At 37.5% G+C, this 26,854-nt stretch overlaps 1 protein-coding gene across 1 annotated transcript in view; it reads left to right on the forward strand.

The window, feature by feature from the left end:
- The first annotated feature begins 2,294 nt into the window (after window positions 1–2,294).
- YES1 (v-yes-1 Yamaguchi sarcoma viral oncogene homolog 1) overlaps window positions 2,295–26,854 on the forward strand; it is a 41,555-nt gene continuing 16,995 nt past the window's right edge. Inside the window, exons 1-7 of the mRNA XM_006901284.1 lie at window positions 2,295–2,561; window positions 6,172–6,271; window positions 13,247–13,345; window positions 15,878–15,981; window positions 16,069–16,218; window positions 17,832–17,987; window positions 18,139–18,318. Of these exons, the coding sequence (XP_006901346.1) occupies window positions 2,297–2,561; window positions 6,172–6,271; window positions 13,247–13,345; window positions 15,878–15,981; window positions 16,069–16,218; window positions 17,832–17,987; window positions 18,139–18,318 (1,054 nt within the window). The 5' untranslated portion in view covers window positions 2,295–2,296. The remainder of the gene's footprint in view (window positions 2,562–6,171; window positions 6,272–13,246; window positions 13,346–15,877; window positions 15,982–16,068; window positions 16,219–17,831; window positions 17,988–18,138; window positions 18,319–26,854) is intronic.

Below are 26,854 nucleotides of genomic sequence, written 5' to 3' on the forward strand. Positions count from 1 at the left end.
TGCTCCCCCCTCCTCTCAGTCTGTGCACCCCTGTGGTCTCATCCCTGCCTACCCTCACCCCTTCATTTCTCCCTCCAGCCCTTGAGTTTCTGTACATATTTTATTAGTTGTCCTTCTATTTTTGCAATAATGATCGTATGCACTATTTGTCCTTATTAGGCTGCATTAGTTCACTCAGCATAATGCTCTCCAGCCTCTCACAATTTTCATAGTATTTTTTCAAAATCATTGCTCCTGAGTGCTGGATAGTATTCCATTGTGTGAATGTATCTCAGTTTCTCAATCTATTCGGCTGTGATTGGACATTTGGGCCTGTTTCCATGTTCTTGTGATTGTGAATAACATTGCTGTGAACATTGTGTATAAATCTGTATAATTTGTGTTTCAGTTCTAATTTTGGGGGGGTATGTTCCTAGTAGTGGTATATAGCTGGGTTATAGCTGTGTTCAACTTTTTTGAGGAAATGTTCCTGGCCTTGTTTTGACTGCTGATATTGAGCTTCTCCATCAACTCTATCAACGCATTTAGTCTGATTCCTTTGTAGTTCCACCATCCGATGAGGTCCATATGGATAGTTGCTGTGAACGTTTTTTTAAAATATTTGCCGTGACATTTAGTCTGATTCCTTTGTAGTTCCACCATCCAATGAAGTCCATGTGTATAGTTGCTGTTAATGTTTTTTTTTAAATATTTGCCGTGAATACATTACTTATTCTATCAATTGATCCCTACCCTCATTTCTGTCATTAAGGTCTTAATTTTCAAGTACCAGTCCTTTTTTGTTTCCAACTTTTGCATTCCAGTCACCAGTTACTATTTTTGCATCTTTATTGCATACTTGTTCAACTTCAGATTGCAAAAGTTGATAGAAATCCTCAATTCCCTCATCTTTTAGTGGTTGGTACATATATTTGAATAATAGTTATATTCACACATCTCCCTCATGTGGTGTAGATAGTATCTTACCACTCTGCATTGTACTTCAGGATAATCATGAAATGTTCTTCATCTGACTAGGAATGAAGACCATTCTTTTTCATTTTGCCATTTTGTCATATGACTGGTTCATAGTTACCAATACCGGTCCTTTTCAGTTCACTTATTAATAGGGTGTTGATCTTTATGCATTTTATTTCATTTTGACAGCTCCCATTTTTCTGGATTCATACTTCCTACATGCCATGTTTCAGTTAACAATGCATGTTTTCAGCTGTTTCTCCTAATTTTTAGAGTGCCTTCCTACCTGAGAGGCTCCACTTCGAGCACTGTATCCAGTAATGTACCTCAGTTATGTCTAGGGCTTCAAAGTGCTATTATTTCAGTAGTGGTTAAACAGGTCAGATTCTTAATCTGTTTTAGTCTGGATGTCTGTTGATAGGAAAGAGAAATAGTATAGAATTACATTGTCTTGTATGAGCTACTAGCCATATAGTGTTACTGATCACTTGAAATGTATTTGGTCAATTTGAGATATTCTGTATGTGAAATCCATACTGGATTTATGAGATGGGTACAAAAAAAGAATGTGACATATATAATTGGCAGTATTTATATTGTTTTTTAATGAAGATGTTCTAGATGTATTGAGTTGAGTAAAATATGTTAAAATTAATTTCACCAGTTGCCTTTTTACTTTTTAAATATAGCTACTAGAAAATTTTCATTTCTGTGCACAGTTTGTCTTTGTGGTTTGGATTATATTTCATTTGTTGTTGTTAAGTCCTGTTGAGTTCACTGTGACTCAGTGACCCAGTAAAACCATGGATCTGAACCTTGCCCTAGTTGGTGTTCATTATCTCTTACACTATTGATCCCATTACTGCAGTCATGTGTCAGTCCCATCTTATTGGAAGTCTTTCTCTCTCTTGCTGACCCTCTACCTTTCCAAGCATGATGCCTTTTTTCCAAAGAGCAGCCCCTCTTACCAAGAAGCCAAAGAGTGTGTGATGAAGTTTCACCAGTCTTGCATCCAAGGAGCACCCTGGTTACATTTTCTCCAAAACATTTATTTGTTCTTTTGGCAGTTGATGGAATAGTCAGTACTCTTCTCCAGCACCACTCAAAGGCATTGATTCTTCTCTTCTTTTGTACAGTGTTATAAATAAATATGAGACATGGAGAGAAGAGACTTGCATTTTAGTCATCTCTGGTTTTTGCTTGCTGCTTTTGTTTTATGAATAATACTTTTTTTGCCATGAGAATTGCCTTGTTCACTTTGAATTTAATGTTTTTTGAAGTATCTTGCATGTTAATTGCTTCTCAAAAGATTCATTTTATCGCTTTTGTAGATTTAATAATGGGCTGCATTAAAAGTAAAGAGAATAAAAGTCCATCCATTAACTACAGAACTGAAAACCCTCCAGAGTCTGTCAGTACAAGTGCCAGTCATTATGGAGCAGAACACACTTCACTGGTGCCATCGTCGTCAACAAAGGGGACCTCTTCAAATTTTAGCACTCTTTCAATGGCACCGTTTGGAGGATCATCAGGTGTGACACCTTTCGGCGGAACATCTTCCTCTTTCTCAGTGGTGCCAAGTTCATATCCTACTAATCTAACAGGTGAGATTTAGGTGAACAGTTTTGTTAAAGAATGTTTCCTTGGACAGTATATGCATAAAACTTGCCCAATTATAAGAAAAATTACTACTGGGGGATTTGAAAAAAATTTATGTGAAAATTGCAGTCTCTCACAGAAACATTAAAATTATACTGTATGCATGGCTTTTGTTTTGGGAAATTTTATGATAATCTGGTGATATAACCTATGTATTAGGTGTATTATTTATTATTTCACTAATTCCTTTTTCAAATATTAATTGAATGTCTACTATGAGACAGACTTTGGCTGTATAAAAATTAAAAAATATGCCACTCTAAAAATCTTAGAACTTCTCAGATTTGTTGCATGCCATCCACTATTACTTGATAAATGTTACCTACGTGATGATAATAATAAAGCTTTTCTATCAGATAAAAGAAGCTGAGGCTTAGAGAGCTTTAATGATTTTTTTTTCCACAGTCACAGATAATATACAAGAGATCCCAGGTTAGCTGTTCTAGTCTAGAACTCTACTCATTATTTTATAACATCATCTCATAAAACAGGAAGAAGGGATAGTCGAAAGCCTTGCGTGGAGACAGACCTGCTATTTAAAAATACTTTCATGTTTTTTAAAAAACAGTAGAAAATTTTAAAAGAAAACAAGAAATTTGCATTCTTTTAAAAGGTCCAGTGTCAAGATATTTTTCCTTGCAAGAAACCAGATACAAGTGTTTTAAACAGCAATGCAGAGTGAGCTACAGGCTGTGGTGTCAGCAAAGACTTAAGTTTTTCCTTTTCTCCCCATTATTTGGAGCATCCACTTTATCCTTTGGCTTATCCCTCGAGCTAGCACTGTCACATTGAGCAACATATGTTCTTACTATCACACCTACTACACTGCTGTCAAGGTTGTTCCTCAGTAGCCAGAGAAATGCCATGTCATATATTTGATTATGTTAGACTGTTCATTAGAGAATTAAGATTGTGGCCAACTCTTTGATATCTGTAACTCCTCCTTTCTAAAGCTAACAGGAATGTTAGCAATTTAAATCTACCAGCTTCTTTGCAAAAGAAAGATGGCAGACTGCTTCCAGAAAGATTACAGCCCTGGAAACCATAGCAGACAGTTGTTCCTTGTTCTGTGGGTCACTGTGAGAATTTGACTTGTTGGCAATGAGTTCAGTTTTGTTCGTTTAACTCTCTTTCAGAACAGGTGACCATTGTAGTACTCTTACTACTAAAAGTTTAAATTATTTTAAAGATTTTATTAAAGATTTTACCTAAACCACCTTCTTGTTGTTGTTATGTGCCGTCAAGTCACTTGTGACTCATAGCGACCCTATGTTCTACAGGCCTAAACCCTGCTCTATCCTGTGCCATTCTCACTGCCTCTGACACACCCATCCCGATTACTTCAGTCACTGAATCAATCTACCTCATAGAGGGTCTTCCCCTTCTGCGCTGTCCCACCCTCCCAAGTATGATGTCCGTCTCCAAGGATCTCTCCCTCCTTAAAACATCTCCAGAGTATGTCAGACGAAGCCTCCACATCCTTGCCTCCAAGGAGCAGCCTGGTTTAACCCTCTCCAGGATGAATCTGTTTTCTTGGCAGCCCATGGTATATTCAGTACTCTTCTCCAGCACCACAGCTCAAAGGCATCAATTCTCCTTCTATCCTCCTTAGTCATTGTCCAACTCTCTGATGCATAACAAGTGATTGCAAAGACCATAGCCTGATTCAGACACACCTTAGTCTCCAGAGTGACACTATTGCTCTTCAGTACCCTGGAGAGGTCTCTTATTTATATGAAATATTGATTCAACAAATATGGAGTGTCTGTGTGCCAGGTGTAGAGAGGTGAGGAAGATGGAAAAGGTTTCTGTCCTAACGGAGCTTATATTATGAGGGTTGGGCAATAGTTAACAAGGGAACAATTCAACAGAGTGGTTAATGGTTCTTATGTGCTATAAATGAACAAGTAGGAGGCCCTTCTGGAGAGAAGAAATTTTGATTTGAAACTAGAATGCTTAACCATGTACGGAACTGGGAAAAGAGCATTCTAGTGAGTGAAAAGAATATGCAAAATTTGAGAGGATACAGGTGGATTTGGCAATTTTAAATACTAGTAGATAGGCCAGAGTGGATCGAGAAATACATAATGGACTAAAGGGTTTGCAGAAGTCCTTGATTACTCAGTACTTTGTAGACTGTGCTAGGAAGTTTGGGGTTTATTCAATACTGAAAAAAGCTATTGAAGTTTTAATTGCAGGATGTGCATGATTGAATTTCCTTTTTTAAAAACTGGCAGTTGTATGATGACTGCAAGGGGTTAGAAAATTATTACTCCTGATAGTTCCATCAAAAGATGACAAGGACTTTGGGATTAAAGTGGTGGTGTAGAAATGGATAGAAGTAGATAATAAGTCATTTTAGAAGTAGAATTGACAGTCTTAGTAATGCACTTGACGTAAGCAACTGATTAGATAGTAGTGCTGTTTGTTTACACATGGGAGATTTAGGTAAGTACAGGTCACAGAACATAACTTCAGAGCTATCTTTTAATGGGTGCTTACAAGACATTAAAGTAGAGATGGCAAATATGCTACTGATGTAGAACTGTGGAACTTAGAGGAAAGGTCATAGAAATAATATTTTATGTGATAATATTTTTAACTTTTATTTTCTATAATTTTTTATACAGAACAGATTTTATGTTCATTTCTAAATATCACAACATTTTAATTATTAGTCTGTAGATTTACTGGGAGCCCTTTACTCTACCATTTTTAAAAACAGTGATAGATATATTGGAAATTAAGATGGATTTGACAACTCAGTGGAATGGTAATGAATAAAGTATGTGTATATTCAGATTAAGATGTCATTATATGCTGTTTTGCTTGTTAAGTATTGCCTAATAAACTTAGTCTGTGATTTAGTGGGAGGTTTTTATTGTGGTGATGTTTTGTTTTTTTTTAAAAAAAGAATGCCATTAAAGAATTTTTACCTTCCTTTAACAGTTTTGTACACTGAAGTGCTATACATACTGTTTAAGTCTGTTCTAGTCTTTGGTTTGGATATAATAGTTCAGTGTGCTAAAAATTCTGAAGTATCTGTAGATAATGCTAGTGTGGCACAGCTGTATACTTATAGCCGTGTCATTTAATTTCTAAGAAAAACATGTAATTTTTATCTGTAAGTTAAACATGAAATAAGTATTACTGTAGTACAGTAATAATTATTATTGACTAGTCTTATAAACAGAAGTGTTTATTGACTATTAATGACAAATTGAGGTTACTGTTATCTTACAATACTACTTTGTGCTTTTTTTGCCAAAGAATTTATTTGAAATTTTATTGCTTTCTCAAGCCAGAGATATTGCTCTTCTGAACTGATATTAAGTTTGTGTCTCTGAGTCTGTAGAATTTTAGAATTTGTGAATAACACAAATAACGTCATGTAATGTCTTAAAAATTTCATCTGTCTAAAATCTCAACTTCTACAAAATATATATTCTGGAGAGAAAGAGGAAAACTGCCCATAAGTTTGCTTTTTTTTTTACAGGCAGTATAGTGTTTTGTTAATTTATATCATTTACTTTGGTTCTTTCTTTCCCTCCGTAGGTGGTGTTACAATATTTGTGGCCTTATATGATTATGAAGCTAGAACTACAGAAGATCTTTCATTTAAGAAGAGTGAAAGATTTCAAATAATTAACAATACGTAAGTATCCTATGTATTTTGTGAAGGTGACATACTGGCAAAATCTGGTCTTAACACTAAACCACTGGCCTCCTTGATTGCCTCTACTCACTGGACTAGACAGTGCATTTGTTTCATTAGATAGGTGGTATAACACTCCAGCTGCAGCGTGGAGTGAGTTATTCCTCTACAGTTTTACTACCGTGGTTCTGCCAAAGACAGAGATTTGAGAATCAAGGTTTTTGAAGGATTATAGGCAAGTACTTTTAAATAAAGTCTTCTGAAGCTAATTTTATGTTCCTATTTAAATGCAGATGATTAAAGATCTTACTCTGTTGCTGTTGGGGAGAAAACATTAATTAGAACACTCCTGTAACTCTAAAACTGACCAAGTTAAGTTGCTTTTTCTTTATGTGGCTTTTGGACATTTTTGTCACTCAGTGCCTACCATAGAAAATATGTTGCTTGTTATGGAAAATGTCTTTAGTCATTTCTTTGAGAGGTATAAGAATCACTTTTATATAACTTCTGAAATGATAAATCCATTGTTTCTACTTGTGCTTTCTTCCATCCATGTTCCCATCTACTATCTTTTCTCTCTGCTTTAAATTCCATCAGGAGCTACCAGTTAGTTGTCTTTGAGACAAAATAGAAACAATAATAGCTGTCATTCATTGAAAATTTACCATTTGCCTCTTTCCCTATCTGATTCTGTTATGCAGGAATATGGAATTGCTTGTACACTGAGGTTTCTGATCATTTTCTTGTCTTTACACCTGCAGTTTCTTTTTTCTGGGATATGACTCCCATTTTCCCACCTTTATTTGCGTCATCCTTCACAAAGCAGTCCTTATATCCTTGCTCAGGAAAGCCTCTCCTGTCAGTCATCCCCTTCTGCTGAACCTATCCGCCTATTGCTGGATAAATGTCTCTCTTGTGTTCTGCCACACCTCAGTCATAGACATAACAGTTTTTAGTTAGAGTTTGTCATTTGCCTCTCATTATTTTCTGTCACTAATTCTCAGCAAAACAGTGGCAGATATTTGACAGGGGCTAGAGAGAGTTTTCTGTTGTCACCTAGGACGCTACTACTACTGTAGATAGAGACCAAGACTGTTCCTGAGTATCTTATAGTATATTGGTCAGTGCCCCACTACAATAACAAAGACTTCTCGAGCCCAGAGTTGTTATTGTTGTTATTGTTATGTGCCGTTGAGTCTCTTGAGCCTCATAGTGAGCGACTCTATGTACAACAGCCCTAAATCCTGCTCTATTCCATGTCAATCTTACTGTCTCTGACACCTCCTGTTAACGCAATTACTGAATCAGTCCATCTCATCGAGGGTCTTCCTCTCCTGTGCTGTCCCTCCACCTCCCAAGCATGATGTCCCTCTCCAAGGATTGATCCCACCTCACAACATGTCCAAAGTCTGTCAGATGGAATTTCAGAATTCTTGCCTCCTAGGAGCAGCCCAGCTTTTACCCTCTCCAGGATGAACTTGTTTGTTCTCCTAGCACTCCAGGCATAGTCAGTACTCTTCTCCAGCATCAAAGCCCAAAGACATCAATTCTCCCTTCTATCATCCCTAGTCATTGTCCGACTTTCTGATGCCTAGCAAGCAAGGAGTAATTCTGAAATTGAGAAACTCTACTCTTCAATAGTCCTTTCCAGTATATGCTATCATAGTCTGTCACTTAATAGATACATTCAGCAAGTGTTTGAATGATGGCTGTTGTATGGCACCAAATCATTTGTGATTTATCATAACCCTCTGGTGGCCTACTTTGTAGGGAGTTGCACTGCTAACCCAAAGGCCAGGTCTCTTTGCTGGTTCAAATCTACTAGCTGCTCCAGGGGAGAAGGATGTGCAGTCTCCTCCCATATGATTTATAGCCTTGAAACCCCACTGGAGAATCAGCTGTGAGTTGGTTCCTACTTAGTAGTGGCATTGAGTTTGAGGTTTGTTTTTTTTTTTACAAAGTAGACTTACCTCCATAGCGTTTCTCTGACTGGATTGTTTACAGAAGCAGATCCGTAAGATTGTTCTCCATCTATTGGCTTAGGATTCAAACAGCTGACCTTTCAGTCTTCAGCCAAGTGCTCAGTTGTGATACCAGATAACTGGTTGTTGTTACTGAGGGCCATCGAGTCAACAACAACCTGTAAACAACAGATTGGAAACGTGCCCTGTTCTGCAACATTCTCGTGATCCTGATGCAAGAACTATTTAGCAGGATCACGTGCAGAGTTTTTTATTTTTATGACTGAAATAGCCTAATGAACAGAGATGTTGTCAGGTCCGTCTAGGTGGCTGTGACTCATGGCAGTCCTGTGTATAGCAGGGTGAGACCTGGCCTGATTCTGCGCCATCCTCACAAACTGAGGGGCTTAAGCCTGCTGCTGCAGTCACTGTGTCAGTACACCTTTTTTCTTTATAAAATTTTAATTTTAATTGTGATTTTAACAGAAGTTTACAGAAGAATTAGATTTTCATTCATTCGTTGTTGCACATTTTACTTCCTTCAGTATATGTTTTTGAGGGTCTTCATTACTCTCACTGACCCTCTACTTTCCTAAGCATGATCTCTCCAGGGAATGGCCCCTCCTGACAACATGTATAAAATATATGATGCCAAGTCTCACCATTCTTGCTTCACATGAGCACTCTGGCAACACTTGCATTTCTTCCAAGGAGCTCCGGAGGAGTAGTGCATAGTAAGTTGCTTTGCTAGTGGAAAGATAAGTATTCAGAGGCAGTCTCCTCTTAATTTATAGCCTCAGAAATGCAATGAATTGTTGCTGTGAGTTGAAATGTACTCTGTGTTAGTGGCTTTTTGATACGTACTCAACAATTCAACTGATTGCCATTGATTGAAAACCAACTCATAGCTGACTTTCTAGCAGATTTTTTAGTGGCAGCAAATCAAGTGGCAGGAGGTTGTCCATATTTATCCCGTGGAGTAACTAAATGATGATTTCAGACTGCTCACTCTTGGATTTTCATTGTAGCTCCTCTCCCACTGGGCCACCAGAACTTAATATATACTGTTGTATTGTTGCTATGTTGTAATTGTTGAGTTGCAAGTGACTTACAACTGATCCTCCAGTGGGTTTTCAGAGGCTATAAATGGCATGGGAGAAGATTACCATCTCTCTCCTGCAGAGCAGCTGGTTGATTTGTTTTGGGACTGCACCTCTTTACCACTAAGCTATGAGAGCTTCCTCTAGTAAATGCTGCTGCTGCTAGAGGCTATCAAGTCTAGTACAACTCACAGCGGCCCTCCTAACAACAGACCTGAACCCTGTCACGTCCTGTGCCGTGCTTGCAGTCTCTGCACACTTGAGCCTGTTGCTGCACTTGTGTCAGTCCACCTAGTTTGGGGTCTTTTCTCTCCTTTTCTGTCCCTCTACCTTTCCAAGCATGCTGTCCTTCTCCAAGGAATAGCCTTCACTAATTATAGGCCCAATGTTGTTTCATCATCCTTACCTCCAAGGAGCGCTATAAAACCAGGGTATGGGTTTGGAAATGTTTGAATTATCAGAATTTTCCATTCCCTTTTCTAGTGAACAGTTTCAGGCTTTTGTAAGAAGAACCTTGGTGGTACAGTGGTTTAAACACATGGCTGCTAAGTATATGGTGGGTGATTTAAATATATCAGCCACTAAAATTTATGTTTGGAATGTATTTTCAGTATTTACCTATGGTAAAACAGCAGGTTTTACATCTTTAATAGTTTATCCTAATGTGCATTTTTTATTGTTGTTAAGAATCATTGAGTCAGCTGTAACTCTTAGCAGTCTTATGTACATCAGAGCCAAACATTGCTGAATCCTGCACCATTGAAAATATTATAGCTTGAGTCATGCACACCTTAGTCCTCAAAGTGATGTCCTTGTTTTTTAGCACCTTGAAACAGTCCTTTGCAGCAGATTTGTCCAGTGCAGTAAGTGGTTTTGGGTTCTTGAATGCTGTATGTGGTGCTGATTATGGATCCTAGTAAAATGAAATCCATGACAACTTCTGTCTTTTTTCATTTATCATGATGTTTTTTGGTTCTTTTTGAGGATTTTTGTTTTCTTCTTGTGAGGCATAATCCATATTGAAAGATAAAGTCTTTGAACTTGATCAGTAGATGCTTCATACCTTCTTTCTTTTCTACAGGCAACGTTCTGTCTTCTGTGTATGAGTCTTCCTCCATTCCTAATGCCACATTCTTCATGGAATCCAAGTTCTCAAGTTATTTGCTCAGCATACACATTGAATATCTTTGGTGAATGATATAATCCTGATGCATACCTTTCCTGATTTTAGACCATGTGGAGTTCCTTTGTTCTGTTCAGACATTTGCTTCTTCATTTATGTATAGGTTTCACATGAGCACAATTGAATGTTCTGGGATTCCCAGTCTTCTCAGTGTTTCCATGATTTGTTGTTCCATGATGCGCACTGTCTTTGCATAGTCAGTAAACACAAGTAAATGTCTTTTCTGGAATTCTCTGCTTTCAGCCAAGACCCTTCTGATACCTACTTTGTTTGTTTGTTTTTTATTATTTATTTCCATGAAAATTTACAGAGACTTTGTATTTCCATTCATTCATTGTTGCACTTTTCTCCCCTCCCAACCTTCCCCCCAAGTATAGGTCCCTCTTGGAAAAGTAAAAGAAAAATTCTTTCATTGTTTTACAATCCCTCCTCCCAGGTCCACTCCACTAGGCAGCCTTCGCTCTGGACTCTCAGTCATGACAATAATACCTAATCATACTGTTTCAGTGCAGTATACAATATCTAACCCATCTCTCAGTCTCCCCCAACCCCAATGTCAGTCATGTTTTTCAACAGTGACACCATGCAGTATTTGTCTTTTTGTTACTGAGATACTTCACTCAGCATAATGTCCTCCAGGGTCACCCATTGTGAATAATATTGGATGAGTTCCTTGTTTTTCAATGTAGCATAGTATTCCATTGTGTGAATATACCACAGTTTCTCTATCCATTCGTTTGTTGATGATGGGTACTTAGGTTGTTTCCTACTCCTTGCTACTGTGAACAAAGCTGTGATAAAAATGGGTGTGCATATATCTGCTTGGATGTCAGTTATGATCTCTTTGGGGTATATTCCCAGTAGTGGAATTGCTGGGTCAAATGTTATCTCTGTTTGCAGCTTTTTTTAGAAAGCACCATACCGCCTTCCACAGTGGTTGCACCATGATATTTACTTTGATATCCCTGTTCCAAAGAGTTTTTTATGTCCAACTTGAATATTCCTAGTTAAAGACTGATAATATTTTCTTCTTTCATGTTAAGTTTTTAAAATTTAGGATTTAATATATTTAAAAATCACATATAGCTCTCATGTTCTGGCTTGCAATTTAAATTTGAGTATTTATATGGACACTTTTGTAAATATTATTCCAGAGATTCTGAAGTTGGGTTCCCCCCCCCTTATGGCACATTGTTTTGGAGTGCTCTTTGGAGGCAGGAATAATGAGAATTTGCCTCACATACTTTGGGCATATTGCTAGGAGGGGCTATTTTTGGAGGAGGACAAGATGCTGTGAAAAGTGGAGGGTCGATACAGGAGAGCAAGACCCTCAGCTAGGTGGATTGATGCGGTAACTGCTGCAATGGGCTCTTGTGTGTCAGGAAGTGTGAGGATGGTGCAGGATAAACAGCATTCAGATCTTTTGTTTATAGGGTTGCTATGTGTCATACTCAATCTGAGGGCACCTAACAACATCAACAACAACACATTTTTAATAATACTAGGGCATCCTGTTTTGTTTTTTTCTTAAAATAACTTGAAAAGAACACTATTTTAATGTACTATTAAGAAAATGTGCTCATTTCAGCAGCACATATACTAAAATTGGAATGATACAGAGCAGATTAGCATGGCTTCTGTACAAGGATGACACACACATTCATGAAGCGTTCCATATTTTCATATTTTTGGAGGAACATTCTCTTCTGTCATACTGTACTGAGGTAACCTGGGGTTGCTGTAATGCTTAACCTTGTGCCTGGTGTGTCAAATGCCATAACGATTAGCCATGGTGGAGAGTGTTTGATGGAGCTTCCAGTTTTAAGACAAGTTTGAAAGCAGGAGTAGCATCCACTTCCTAAACAACATGCCTCTGGCAGCTATGGATTTTGATAAATGTCAAGAGTTGTAGAAAGGCTTCAGGACTTCAAGCCTTTTGTTCATAGGGTCGCTGAGTCGTGCTTGACTCGATAGCATAAAACAACATTCCAAAAATACTAAGTTTTTTTAAAAAGAAAAATGACATACTGATACTTCAACATACATGAGGATTGAAAGCGATATAGTAAGTGAAAGAAGCCAGTCAGAAAAACTGTATTGCTTGATAAAATTTATAAAGTGTCCCAAATAGGCAAACCTGTAGAGATAGAAAGTAGATTAGTGGTTGCCACAGAAATGAGAAGAGGAGAAGTGAGAAGTAGTAGCTAATGGATACCAGATTTCTTTTGGGGATGAGGAAATTTTTTAAAATTAATTGTGGGACTACTTGTGTGGCATTGTGACTATACTGACAACCACTAAATTGAGCACTTTTAATGGGTAAATTGCATAATTTACAAATTATGTGAATAAAATTGTTTAAAAAGGAAGTTTTCATTCAGAATTGAGTAATTGGAAAGATTTACCTCCTTAGTTGTTTTTGTATGATACCAGTTTTTGGTTAAGGATTAAAGAATAATATAAGAAGTCTTATAACCAAGGTTAAAATGTGATAATTTTTTTTGTTATTTGGGAAAGAAGTATAGAGTGCTACTTTCCTTAGTCTTACTGTCTTAATGCATGTAACCTGTTTTTTAATATTTTTTAGTCTAATTTTAGGTTAAATTAATACATAAATAAAAATAGAATTAGTAATACCTTTTGTTTAAGTAATACACAAGAGAATGTTACAGTATTTTATGTATATAGACAAGTAGTCTATCTTTTTCTAATTGTTGTTTTATATTTTCAGGGAAGGAGACTGGTGGGAAGCAAGATCAATTGCTACAGGAAAGAATGGTTACATCCCTAGCAATTATGTAGCGCCTGCAGATTCCATTCAGGCAGAAGAGTATGGCTTTGCTTCATATTTTATTAATTATTTTTATTTTAAAAATGTTTTAATGCACCGTGTATTCAGCCACACTTTATGCTTATGCAATTACATACTAATCTTAATACAACTAATGTATCATATTAATAGGAGATGTTATTTGAACATTAATAATTGATATAGAATATCCACTTAGAGTATAATTATAATGAATTTGTGTTAATAGTAATACAAGCTATGCCTAGTTTCTTTATCATTCCTCTTGTTTTTGGAATTATATTAAACCTTTTATGTTATGCAGATTTTCTCATAATTAGAAATTTACCTCCGGTTACTAATATTGTTTTAGTCTTGACTTAAGTCGTTATATTTGAAAGGAGAATGTTCTTTCTTTTAAATACATCAAAGTATTTAGGGTTAATGATTCAACATTCTTGCAGCTTTATTTCATTTGGTTGAGAAAAGATACACAAATACAGAGCTTTACTGTTGTAGTATGTAACTTGTTAGACTGCTAGCTGACAAATTGGAGGTTCACGTCCACCAGCTCCTCCATTGGCAAAAGACGAGCATTTTTATCCTTTAAAGATTTATAGCCTCAGGAACTCTGTAGAAGGTCCAAAAAGTAAAATGTTAACAACTGGGGAACCTGAGTAAAACATCTCAAATTCATTGTCGTTGAGTCAGAACTGACCCATAGCTGACTTGACAGTATGTTTTTCAAGGTTATGAGGCCCGTGGGAAGAGATTGCCCATGTTTGCAGCAAGTAGTGAATTTGAACCACTTGTCTTTGGATCTACAACCCAATTCACTTCCCACTGGATGACCAGAGCTCAAAGAGTACATGAACATTCTATTTAGTATTTTTACTTCTTTTGTGTAAGTTGAATTTTATCTCAAAAATAAGGGAGCTCTGATGGCCTAGTGGCAAGAAGCTGTGCTGCAATCCTGAAGGCATGTGGTTCGAATCCACCAGATGCTCCGCTGGAGAAGGAGGGGCAAACTCCTCCTGTGCCAGTCAAATCCGATTCAGAGGTATATGACAACAATAAAAGATGTTAAAAAATAAAAAAATAAAAAATTCTTTCAAAAACAACAGAAACCAAAACTACTGTCCTTACTTTGATATAAAACAAGGCTAATCAGAATCCCTAAATGCCACTTCATTTTCATATTGTTGTCCTTAACAAGAGTATTCTACATAGTAGGTTTTATTGCCTTCTTCGTCCTCTGTTCTGCTATGGCATTTGATACTGTTAATGTTCTTTTGTCTTCTCCACTGTTCTCTGAGCTGCTTAAAAATACAAGCTCAAGGGAGCCCCGGTGACCTAGTGACAAGAAGCTGCACTGCAACCTTGAAGGTGTGCAGTTCGAATCCACCAGATGCTCTGCTGGAGAAGGAGGGGCAGTCTCCTCCTGTACCAGTCGGATCTGAATTGACCACACACAACAACAACAACAACAACAAAATACAAGCTCACTTCTGGTTGTTTTTTTTTTACAGTAATTTGCTTATTTATTTTTTATGGTAAAATCACACTTAACTGTGAGTCTTATACAGTAGCAAAACAGTTTACATTTCTTTTTTAGAAACTTAATTTTACATAATATATTTTTTATTGTTTGTAGAATATGGTTGGTAGGGGCAGACTCACTTTTATTTGTTGTTGTTAAGTGCCTTCGAGTCCAGCATAATTCATAGTGACCATATAAATAAAAGCCCTGAACCCTTTTCTGTTACTATTGGCGTTTCTCTGTGTTCATGGACTTTCCAGAGGCATGTGGTTTAGGAAGTAGATGCCACTCCTGCTTCTAAGCCTGTCTCAATCTGGGAGCTCCACCAAACACTGTTCACTATCTTACTGTATTTGACACACCAGTGGCACAGCATTCAGCATCACAGAAACCCCAGGTTACTTCAGTATGGCAAATTGACAGTCCAGTGCTGGACCGCTTAGCAGAATGTACATCCCAAACACAATTAACACTGGGCCTGAGGCCGGAGTGCCAAACCACATTTTATATATAAAGGCCTGCCTACCAGTCCTTTGGGAACAACAACAAACCCAACCAAACAGTCCACACCTGATCCTCACCTAAAAAGAGAATCCACCTTCCAGAATCCAGCTACTTCACACATGAGCCTCCATTTACAAAACTTTATTAAATTAAACTCACACTCAATTACAACCTTATTATTTGCATCCACTTGGGGTCAATCACTGTGAGTCACTTTTTACATCTTTCTGTCTCCACTATGTCTCTGACCGATACATGGAATTCAAGAAATAGAGTAGTCAGTACATGAAAATACCATGACAGAGTATATCTTGACTTTTCATTTTTTTAATATTCCTATTCAATAGGATGAAATCTTTAATTGTATATCATTATATTTTAAATTATGTCCCAAAGCAGGTAAAATTTTTTTATTGGCATTCTTTGCTTAGTACTTGGCATCCTCCCTACTTTTCTCCACACTTGGATACACGTGTATAACTTTTGTGACCCAGACACCTTTTCAATTGAAAATACTTCATATTTTCCAGATGGTATTTTGGCAAAATGGGTAGAAAAGATGCTGAAAGATTACTTCTGAATCCTGGGAATCAACGAGGTATTTTCTTAGTAAGAGAAAGTGAAACTACTAAAGGTATGAATGTTGTTGCAGTAATAAAAACATTTTTCTGGGGCCCTATTTTGAGAAAGGTCTAGTAAAAGTACTTGTTTTTCTTCATAGGTGCTTATTCCCTCTCTATTCGTGATTGGGATGAAGTAAGAGGTGACAATGTGAAACACTACAAAATTCGAAAACTTGACAATGGCGGATACTATATCACAACGAGAGCACAATTTGATACTCTGCAGAAACTGGTGAAACACTACACAGGTGGGTGAATATTTCAGTGGTGAAAATTACTTTGTGTTGTTTTTTGAAAACAGAATCTGTGTCTTCGTCTCTTAGTATTTAGCCTAGTACTTTACACACACTACATACTCAGTAAATGTCTGTTGTATCTTAGCAATAAAGAAGATTAAGGAGCAAAGAATACTTGATTTAGAACTGGAATTGAGGTCTTGGTTGGTATGTTAAAATCAGATTTGTCATTATTTGTGCTTTTGTATTTTATGGCATAGTATTTAAATTTGGAGTCTCATTTCATAATGTTGATACCAGTATAGACAGTGAAAATAGATTTAAGAAAATAAAAACCCAAGTATTTAAGAACACTTGTCTTTAAACACTTAGTGTAAAAACTCTGTAAGATACCCTTGAGTGCTCCTTTCCCTACATGGGATGGGTCACAAAAGAAATCCTGAAACTGAATGAAATTTGATCTGATGTTACTTTTTTCCCTGATATACGGCAGCCACTACAGATCATTTTCTATCTTTTGAAGAACTGTGATAGTTACTTAGTATTAGAATCCACTGTCTCAAAGATTGTCATGCATGAGTACATCTTAAAGTTTTAAATGATTTTTTTAATTGTGATTTTAATGAAAGTTTGCAGAAAAGTTAGATTTTCATTCATTTACTGTTGTGTTTTCCTCCCTACTCCCCTCAGTTCACTTTTCTTTTAAAAAAAATTCTTTCATTGTTTCATAATTTTCTCTCTCCCCTCCCCCAGTCCACTTTGCTGTGCATCTCTTATTCTGGACTGTTGTCATATAGATAATTCCTAATCATATATTTCATTTAAACAATTCTTTCCTTCATCTGTTCCAGGGCAGTGTTCATTAGTTATCCCCTCTTTTCTCAGTTTTAAAGTTTTAAATTATTTAAATACCAGGGAGGGACATTTCCCTGATAATTTATCCCTCGGTAACAGTTGATGACTGAATATATCAAGTCACTTCCATCTTGTCATTGGCCAAAAGTATTACCAGAATGTAAATTTTTATGATTACTAAGTATGGGACCTCTCCAAAGTGTGAGTCTCCAAAGTACTGAAGAGCAGTGGTGTCACTCTGGAGACTAAGTGTGCTTCCAATGGGCTATGGTCTTTGCAATCACTTGCTATGCCTCAAAGAGCCGGACAGTGTTGATGCCTTTGAGCTGTGGTGTTGGAGAACAGTATTGACTATACCATGGATTGCTAGGAAAACGAACAGGTTCAGCCTAGAGAGGGTCAAAACAGGCTGCTCCTTGGAGGCAAAGATTCTGAAGCTTTGTCTGACATACTTTGGACATATTGCAAAGAGGGACCAATTCTTGGAGTATTACCTCATGCTTGGAGGGACAGCACCAGAGAGGAAGACACTCTATGAGGGGGATTTATTCGGTGACTGGAGTGGTTGGAGTAGGTGTTTTGGAGACATTGAGATTGGCACAGGATAGATGCAGGGTTTAGGGCTGTTGTACATAGGGTTGCTATGAGTCACAGGCAACTCATCGGCACATAACCCAATGAGAATGGAAGGGAATGGGTTTTATTTATAATAAGTAAAAGCCTGATTTTTAAGTAATTAATTTTTAAATGTCCTTTATTCATTTATTTAGAACATGCTGATGGTTTATGCCATAAGTTAACAGCTGTCTGTCCAACTGTGAAACCCCAGACTCAAGGTCTCGCGAAAGATGCTTGGGAAATCCCTCGAGAATCTTTACGACTAGAGGTTAAACTAGGGCAAGGATGTTTTGGTGAAGTATGGATGGGTAAGAAGTCTGAACTTTATTTCTTTTATTATTCAGACATAAAATAAAATGTCACAATGTTTGATAGCTAGTATATGTTCAGGTATTCAAGATACTTGCTGTTTGTTGAAGATTGATCAGAAATCTCCTAAAATGTGTGTTGCTTCTTTAGGAACATGGAATGGAACCACGAAAGTAGCAATCAAAACACTAAAGCCAGGTACAATGATGCCAGAAGCTTTTCTTCAGGAAGCTCAGATCATGAAAAAATTAAGACATGATAAACTTGTGCCTCTATATGCTGTTGTTTCTGAAGAGCCAATTTATATTGTCACTGAATTTATGTCCAAAGGTATGTATATATTCTTGAACAGATTTGCAAAATGTAGGGTTTTATGTTGATAGATTTTTTTAAGTCTTCATTTCTATGCTTGTGCAGATAGATTTTTATGAATAGTGAGTTCTGATTTAAAAATAGGAGAACATGTTACTTTGTTTAATAATGATTTGTCCCAGTGATTGTGAGGACAGAAAGTTTATAAGGAAAGTTGGGTCAGCAGAATTTATTTTGAATTTAGATTTGCCTAAAGGATGTGGAGTAGGCATAAAACAAAAAAAACAAAAATACTATTTATAAAAATAATGCAGTTAGACACATACTTGTATCTTTAGAACTAAAACCATCAAGTAAAGTTAAAGAAATTAATTTTTATCACTTTTGATGTAGAAAATTCTTTTTTCTGCTACTGTCATTTGAAATGTCTTCATTCCCAGAAACCTCATAACCTCGAGTGGAATCTTTAATAATAGGATTCATTAGAACAAGGGTAAAAAGAAAAGGAGGTTGATGTTTTTGGTTTTTTCCCTATGCTAATATATTCCTTCTGCTATTAATACCATAACAATAAAGAGGAGCCAGTAAGCCCTGGCAGTCACATTTTCTGATCATCTTTCTGGATTCTTTTTCTAGTTGGCCTATATACTAATTCTTAATTCACCATCTGTGGTTAATGTTGAAGGGCTTGGGCAGACTAATGCTTTGATTAATTTGCTCTGTGTTGAATACCTTGCTGAATACTTGGCAAGCGTATTTCAAAGCAATTATTCATCCACATTCCAAATGATTCCATATCACATTTTGAGTGTTCATTATGCAGTGTGCCTGTACTAGATATTGGGAGAAAGGTAAGAGACTTCTTACCATCAGGAAATTTATCTTTTGATTGCCTTCTGTACCATCACCAGAAGAGTCACTTCACTCAGGAAACCACAGACGATCCTGTGGCTAATGATTTCAACTGAAGATGGGCACGTAGTATATCTTTCTTTCTATAACCACGTCAGTCTTGTATCTCCAAACAAAAAATATACTGACAGGGATGCTTTTCTTACCAGTCTTGAGGAATTTTTGGTTTAATTTTTAGTTTTAGATTTTCATTCTGGTAAAAAACCAAAACATTCCTTGATAAGAAGTCTCCATGTATATTTAAGTCTCATTAATTCCATGTTTCATGTTCCATGCTCCCCAAATAAAAACTCCCCTTTTCCACCTCTAGTGATAATCATTAATGATCTTTAGTTTCTTTTTATTTGCTTATTTCATATATGTAAAAATATAAAATATTTATCCCTTTGCAACTGACCCATTTCACTCAGCATAATTTTTTTCAGGTTCATCCATGTTGTAATAGATTCATTTCTCCTTCTAACCGTGGGATATTCCCTTGAATGTATGTACCACTTTTTACATTTTAGTGGTTATGTTGGTGGCTGTTTTCATTGTTCTCACCATTTTGGCTATTCTGAACAGTACACCAGTGAACATTGAGTATACAAATTTGTTTCTCTGCATTGACTTCTGTGAGTATGTTTAGACTTGGACTTGTTGGTTGTATAATTGTTCTATCTTGTATTTTATGTTTTTGTTCTTACAAATAACTTTCTCTATAATTCAAACCACTGATCCAAGTCATCTCTCCAGTAGTCCAACTTGGCCAATGATGTAGTTCCATCTAGTGGCAAAAGAGTTAACTACAATCTATGTGTTAATGCTCATTGTATAGTTGGAACCGACACATAGCTGGGCCTCCATTGGGTTTCCGAGGTTGTAAATTTTGCAGGTGTAGATTGCTCTCCCTTGGAGCAGTTGGTGAATTTGAACCTCCAGAGAGGCACTGCATTTGGGTTAGTAGCACAACTCCTGGTCTGCATGACCAGAGCTCCTTGGCTAACACATTCACTCTATGAAATGATTTTTTTCTTCCAGAATGGATTGGAACTAGAAGTTAAGACTGATGTAGGCTACTAATTGATGGTTTAACATACCTAAATCCTTGCAGTATACAAAGTCCATGAACTTTCCTTTGAGGTTATGTGTAGATTTTTATTATGTACATGTGTTTTCTTAGGAGAGAGAGATAATTTTCATGAGATTCTCAAAAAGGATCTGCCAACCAAAAAAAAAAAAGTTAAGGACTTCTGAGCTAGAGGAATGCAGGTTGGAGCTGTTTGTATCACTTACTAGTCTGTAATTAAGAAGAATTGGTCAAAAACCATTTTATAATCATTACATATCAGTTGGGGAAGAGTTTAAGAAATTCTGCAATAAGATTTTTGTGTTGCTTCCTGTTGTTTGGGAACCACTAGGTTACACAGGCAGTCCCAAGTTAGAAACAAGATTGATTTCTAAGTGTGTCTTTAAGTTGATTTTGTACATTATCAGAGCCAATGTATGTAGTTCTTATTCAATCTTGTTTTAGTGCACAAAAAGATACAAAGGCATTTCTGTGATTTAAGGGCTGCACATGCAGCAAGTGAAGATGATTGTGATGAAGAGCTTATTGCAAGTCAGGTGTTGGTTCATTCATTTCAAATTGAGGGTATATTTACACAACATGAAAGGGCAAACACAAGGGTCTTGAAGTCACATTTCATAATCCAGACATTTGCTATATACCTGAAGGCAGAATTGTAGGGTAGCTGTATATTTGGCTTTGTTCTAAAAAGTATTACTCTAATTTTTACCCTGCCCTGAGCATACTTCCATTAGCATAGATGAGAGTTCCTGCTTTTCCACTTTGATGTAGCATTGGTATTGTTCAGTATTTTCAGTTTTTCCAGTAGAATGCTGTAATCTCTTACCTACTTCGTTTTTTCCTAGCTGAGCATCTTTTCAAATATTTATAGGCTATTCTGGTTTTCTTGTGAATTACCTGTCAATCCAATGTCTTTTAGTGTGTTCATTTTTTTCTATTAGGTTGCAAGCTTTTTCTTACTAATAGGTAATTCATGGTTTCCTAGTGAAACTACTTTGACAAAGAGAATTGGTGGTCAACTACTTCCTCTATTAGGAAAAAAGTAAACTTATTGTCATCAAGTTGGAGTCCAGTTCATAGAGAACCTGTAGGACAGAGTGCTGTAGGGTTTACGAAGTTGTGAATGAAGGATTGCCATAGCTTTGTTTTGTGGTCCCTGGTGGATTTGAAACACCAGTTGCATTGATTAGCAGTCTGTCAGTCCTTTAACCACTCCACTCCTCAAACCAAAGCTGAAGCTCGTGAGTCGGTTCTAACTCGTATTAACTTAAGAGAGAGTAGAACTGCCCCCTAGACTCTCTGGTGCTGTAAATCTGTATGGGAGTACCTTGCCACATCTTTTTACCCATGACGGACTTGAGACTGCCAACCTTTTCATTAACCACCAACACCCTGACTCCTTCATTGCTAAATTAGCTGGGTAATTTCCTTTTCTTTATTAAACTTCTTTCACCTTTGTTTCAAGGATACCATTTTCTTGCTTCCTGGACCCTTCATTTTTTTTATCACACTGGTTGATCTTTTCTTCCCACCACTATAGTATTTTTATTTCCTCAGAATTCCTTCAGTGGCCTCAAACCGTCTTAATACTCAATCTGTATCTCTGTGGCTTTCTTTTTCAGCCTATTTGTTAATGTGACCAATCTCAGCCTTTTTTCTGACTAATGTTGTCATTGTTTATGTTAGGGGTCAACAAGAAGTTATGCGTCAACAACAACTCAATAAACAATAGATCTGTACCCTACCCTGTCCTTTGCCATCTTCTCTGCCACACTAGAATCCATTGTTACAGTCACTGTGTTAGTCCATCTCTTTGAAGGTCTTCCCCTCCTTTGCCAGCCCAATGTCTTTTTCTACAGACTGGCCCCTCCTGTCAACATGTCCAAAGTATGTGAGATGACATTTCACCATCTTTCCCTCCAGGGAACTTCCTGGCTGCACATTCTTCAAGACCCATTTCTTTATTCTCTTGACAGTCCATGGGATATTTTGTTCTCTTAGGTAGCACCACAACTTAAAGACATCGACTCCTTTGTCAGAGCCAACAAAACTGGATTTCTTCATATTCTAATAACCACCACCTTGCCTCAACCCACTTATCCTCCTATATCCCATTTCTTACTAAGGATACATTTTTAACTTGAACTCCTAGAACAGAAACCTAAGGTGTTATCATTGACGGCATCCAGCTATCCCTTATGTAATAGTCTACTGTGTGCTCTAGATCCCTTACTAAGTTTCTCTGGAATTTGTCTCCTTCCTCACCATCAGTGCTATGTTTGAAGCACAGTAGACTCTCCTAGACACTGCAGGTCCTTCCCTAGTGAAGGCACTTGGACTTGACTGCTAACCTAGAGGTCGGTGATTTAAATCTGTCCAGTAGTGCCTTCCATCCAAGGTCTGTCTGCCAGTAAAGACCACAGCCAAGGAACCCCTGTGGAGCAGTTCCTCTCTGCAGCATAAGTGTGGTCAGGAGGTGGAAATGGCTGCTGCGGAAACAGGAAAATATTGATTCTGTGCAGTTGTTACCTGCTACACCAGTTTCATTCTTCAGCGTACTATTCGATTACTTTCTCAACATAAATCAGGTCGTACTGCTTCTCAGCATAAAACACTTCGTTTACAAAGGATAAAGTCTGTTTACCCTTTGTCATCTGTGTTGTCTTTCCTTCTTCTGCAGCCTCATTCTCACCAGTACGCTGTGTTCCTATGTTGGGAAGATTGCTTTTAGTTCCTGGAATAGACATGGATTACTACCTTTATACTTGTTACTCTGTCTTCCTGGATTTCCTTCTCTACGTCCATTCTTCCTTTACAGTGCACTCCTCTCTGAAGCCTTTTCTGACTCCTTCATAGAATTAACTCCAGAATTAACCCCATATCCATTGTGCACCTGCTGTAGTTTCTGTAACACCTACTAGGGAGCTCTGGTGACCACATGGTAAGGAATTGCGCTACCAACCCAAAGACAAGTGGTTTATATGTCACTGGCTCCATGGGAGAAGGATGGCCAGTCTCGTGTGATTTACAGTGTCTGAAAACCCACGGGAGGGTCAGCTCTGAGTCAGTTCTGACTCAGTAGCACAAAACTACATACAACACCTTTCCAGACTTTTCAAGGACAAGGCCCGCGACTTAGTTATCTTTGGATCATCTGTAGTGCTTCACCCATAGCAGGCCTTGGTAATTGTTTGAATGGGCAAAAAAGTGGACAAATCCAGTAACATAGATTTCCTGGGTAGTAGACAGATCAGGGGAAGTATATTCTCTAAATTGTTTTCTAGCAACATAGAAAAATTGTTTATTTTTTAACTCTTATGTCCCTGAACAGGTGAGACTGCATGATACACACATCATGGTCCTTTTACCCCTAAACTTCAGTGTTTGTCTTAGGAAGGCAAAGGCATTATATAGCCACAGTGTGATGATCAAAGTTAGGAAATGGAGCATGAATACACTCTGTTGTCTGATAAACAGTCCACGTTCAGATTTCACCTGTTGTGCCAGTGACATCCTTAATTATTTCAGTGTTTTTCCTGCCCTATAGCCAATCCATGGTCACGAATTACATTTAGTTGTCATTTTTCTTTAGTCTCTGTTATGGATTGAATTCAGATGAGGCAAGGTTAATATAAGCCATATCCTAAGTTAGTCTCTTTTGAGATTTAAAAAGAGACATAAAAAGCAGGCAGAGAGAAGTTGTAAGATAGATGCCAGAATACGCTAAAATCTCTGAGGAGCCAGAAAGCTGAGACTGAAGAGACATAGAAGACAAGAGGAGAGCAGAGCCTCCCCTAGATGTGGGTTTCTGGTCTCCTGAACTGGGCAAAAAGACATCTCTCTGTGGTGAACCAGTGACAGGTGGTGTTTTTGTCACAGAAGTACTGGATACCTAAGATTGAAGTTCTGCTCTCACAGATAGCTAAGAAGTGGTTTTGGAATTGGGAATAGTTTTAAGGTGCCTGGTGGCTAGGGGCAAGAAGAAGCTATGTTGCAATCTCGAAGGCAGGTGGTTCAAGGCCATCAGCTGCTCAACAGGAGAAGGATGGGCAGTTTCATCCCATGTAATTAACTGCCTCTGAACACCTGCCAGAGGGTCAGATGTGGGTCATTTCCGACTCCATGGTAAACAACAACAGGTTACTTTAAAGATAAAGGCGGTTCTGGTGAGGGCTCACAAGCCAAGAGAGGAGAAATACAAATAAAGTCTATCATGGATAGTTGCCAGTGAAATATGCGCACTAAAATGTGCTTCTGGTGAGGTTTTAAAAGGAAATGATTAGCATGTGTTTGGAGGAAGGGCAGTGCTACTTATTTAGTTCAGAGAGTTCTGAATTATGTGTAAATGCTTGAAGGTTCTGCTGCTGTTGTAGTGGAGTTGGGACCAACTCATAGCTGACCTTCAGCTTTTCAGAGGTAGTTAATCGCATGGGAGGAGATTGCCTGTCAGCTCTGTCAAATGAAAACAGAACTTAAATATTAGAAAAATTCTGTTGTTCAATGTAAAGACACATGTGTTAGAATGTTCACCTAAGGGCTACACAAGCTTAGGTTAAAGAGATTAGCCCTGTGAATGATGGCTCTTACCGACTCCCACAGGAAAAAACCCACCAGTTTATACTGCAGGGCACAGAGAAGGAAAGAAGGGAAAGAACACTGCCTCTTGAAACTCTACAGACAGGAAAGAGGCCAACTCACTACATCTGTTGTCCTCCAAGAAAAGAGAAGGAGCATCCTTGGAGCAGTTTGGAGGTCAGCAGAACTGATGAAGGAGCATGGGAGCCTTTTCCATTTTGAGAGCTGGGGTCACACAGCCTTCTGGATTGTAAAGGCACAGCCTTTTAGATTTCAGATAACTGGCTCTTTGCTAACTCAATTCTGGAGTGTGAGGCTACCATTTAAATGTACTAGAGGCATGGGGCTTTTGCCCACAGTTCTGTGGACTGCCATGCCCATGAAGCAGTAGGATACTCTCTGGGGCTGAGAGAGTAGAGTTGCCACTCTCATGGATTAGGAGATGGGAATTGCCTCAAAACCAGGGAAGCAAGGTCCTATCCTGGAGGGCCTCCAGGACGGAGTAGCAACCACTGCCGCAACCAGAGCCTTCACCAGGTGTACACAGAGCTCCCTGGTTGCCTCGAGAGCCACTGTGAATGGGTTTGCTAAGTTTTAGACCTCACCTATCCATTATGTCTTCTTTCCTTCAATTTTTCCCCCCATTTGTGATGGAAATATCTGACTGTACCCATGTCGCTAACATATTTTGGGAACAGATAATTGATCCTCTGTAATTCACAGGTTTACAGATAAGGAGAAATGTCTTCTTTTTATAAATTGAGGGAAAGTTTATAGTCTGGTTTTTCATTTGATCATACTCATTTAAATATTTTTAAATTTATTATTTTTCTTATAATTGGTTTTTCATATGATAATTTGTTCTTTCATGTACTTTGTGTTTTATACAATCTTTCATTTACATTGTATTTCATACACTCATTCATATACATTCTATATCATTTATTGCTATTGATCTGTGCCTATTATTACATTACTCCCATCTTTTCAAGTTAGTTCCCATTGAATCTTTCCACTTCCTTCACCACCACCCTCCAGTCTGCCTGTTTTTTATCTTAGTGATTTCCACATTTCCCCTTTTTTCATCTCTTTCCTTTTATTCCTTTTCCAGTTTGGACATTTATACACATCTTACTTGTTAACCTTCCATTTTTACAATAATGGTTTTACATTTTTATGTATTTGTCCTATGATTGAGTCTTATGATTGAGTTCATTCACTCAGATCTCCAGACTTTCTCGTGTTTATTAATACTTTACAAAATCATTGTTCCTTCTTGTTGTTGTATACTGTAGAGTAGGAATCGACCCTTAGCAGACCCTGCAACAGGTTTTCAGAGGGTTTTCAAAAGAGGAGATAGCCCACCTTTCTCCAGCAGAGCAGCTGGTGGCTTCAAACCATCGTGCTGCATGATATTCCACTGTGTGAATGTACCACAATTTCTCAATCCATTCATTTATTGATGGGCATTTGAGCTGTTTCCATATTGTTGCTATTGTGAATAATGCTGCTATGGATATGATTATACATATCTCCTTTCATACTAATTTTTTATAACATAATTCCATTCAGTTATTCATACATTTTTCATTTACAATTGTTGAATATATAAATTGTATTACAATATCTGAAGATGAAGAAAAATTTTACCCTTGGTGAAATAAACTTAATGATTCACCCATATTTGATTTTGTTACTACAAAAATAAGATTTCAGACTTGGTATTGATTTAAGACTTTGGGGATGATGTGATGGGGTAAATGAGTTCTTCGTGTAGCAAGGACATGAAGTTAAGTGATCACTTTTTAATCTTAGAAGTTGAATTGTGTCCTTCAAAAATTAGTGTTACATCTTACCTAACCTCTGTGCAACTCTGTACCTGTTTGTGGTTACAGTCCCATTTAGGAAGAGGTTGTCTCTTTAAGCGGTGGGATTAGTGTAGGGTATATTGAGTCTGTCTTGATTTAGAAGAACAGACTTAGCATGATAAGATAAATG

The sequence above is a fragment of the Elephantulus edwardii genome, unplaced genomic scaffold (genome assembly GCF_000299155.1).
Source record: "Elephantulus edwardii isolate Elephantulus edwardi_28Jun2011 unplaced genomic scaffold, EleEdw1.0 scaffold00316, whole genome shotgun sequence".
Lineage (NCBI taxonomy): Eukaryota > Metazoa > Chordata > Mammalia > Macroscelidea > Macroscelididae > Elephantulus > Elephantulus edwardii.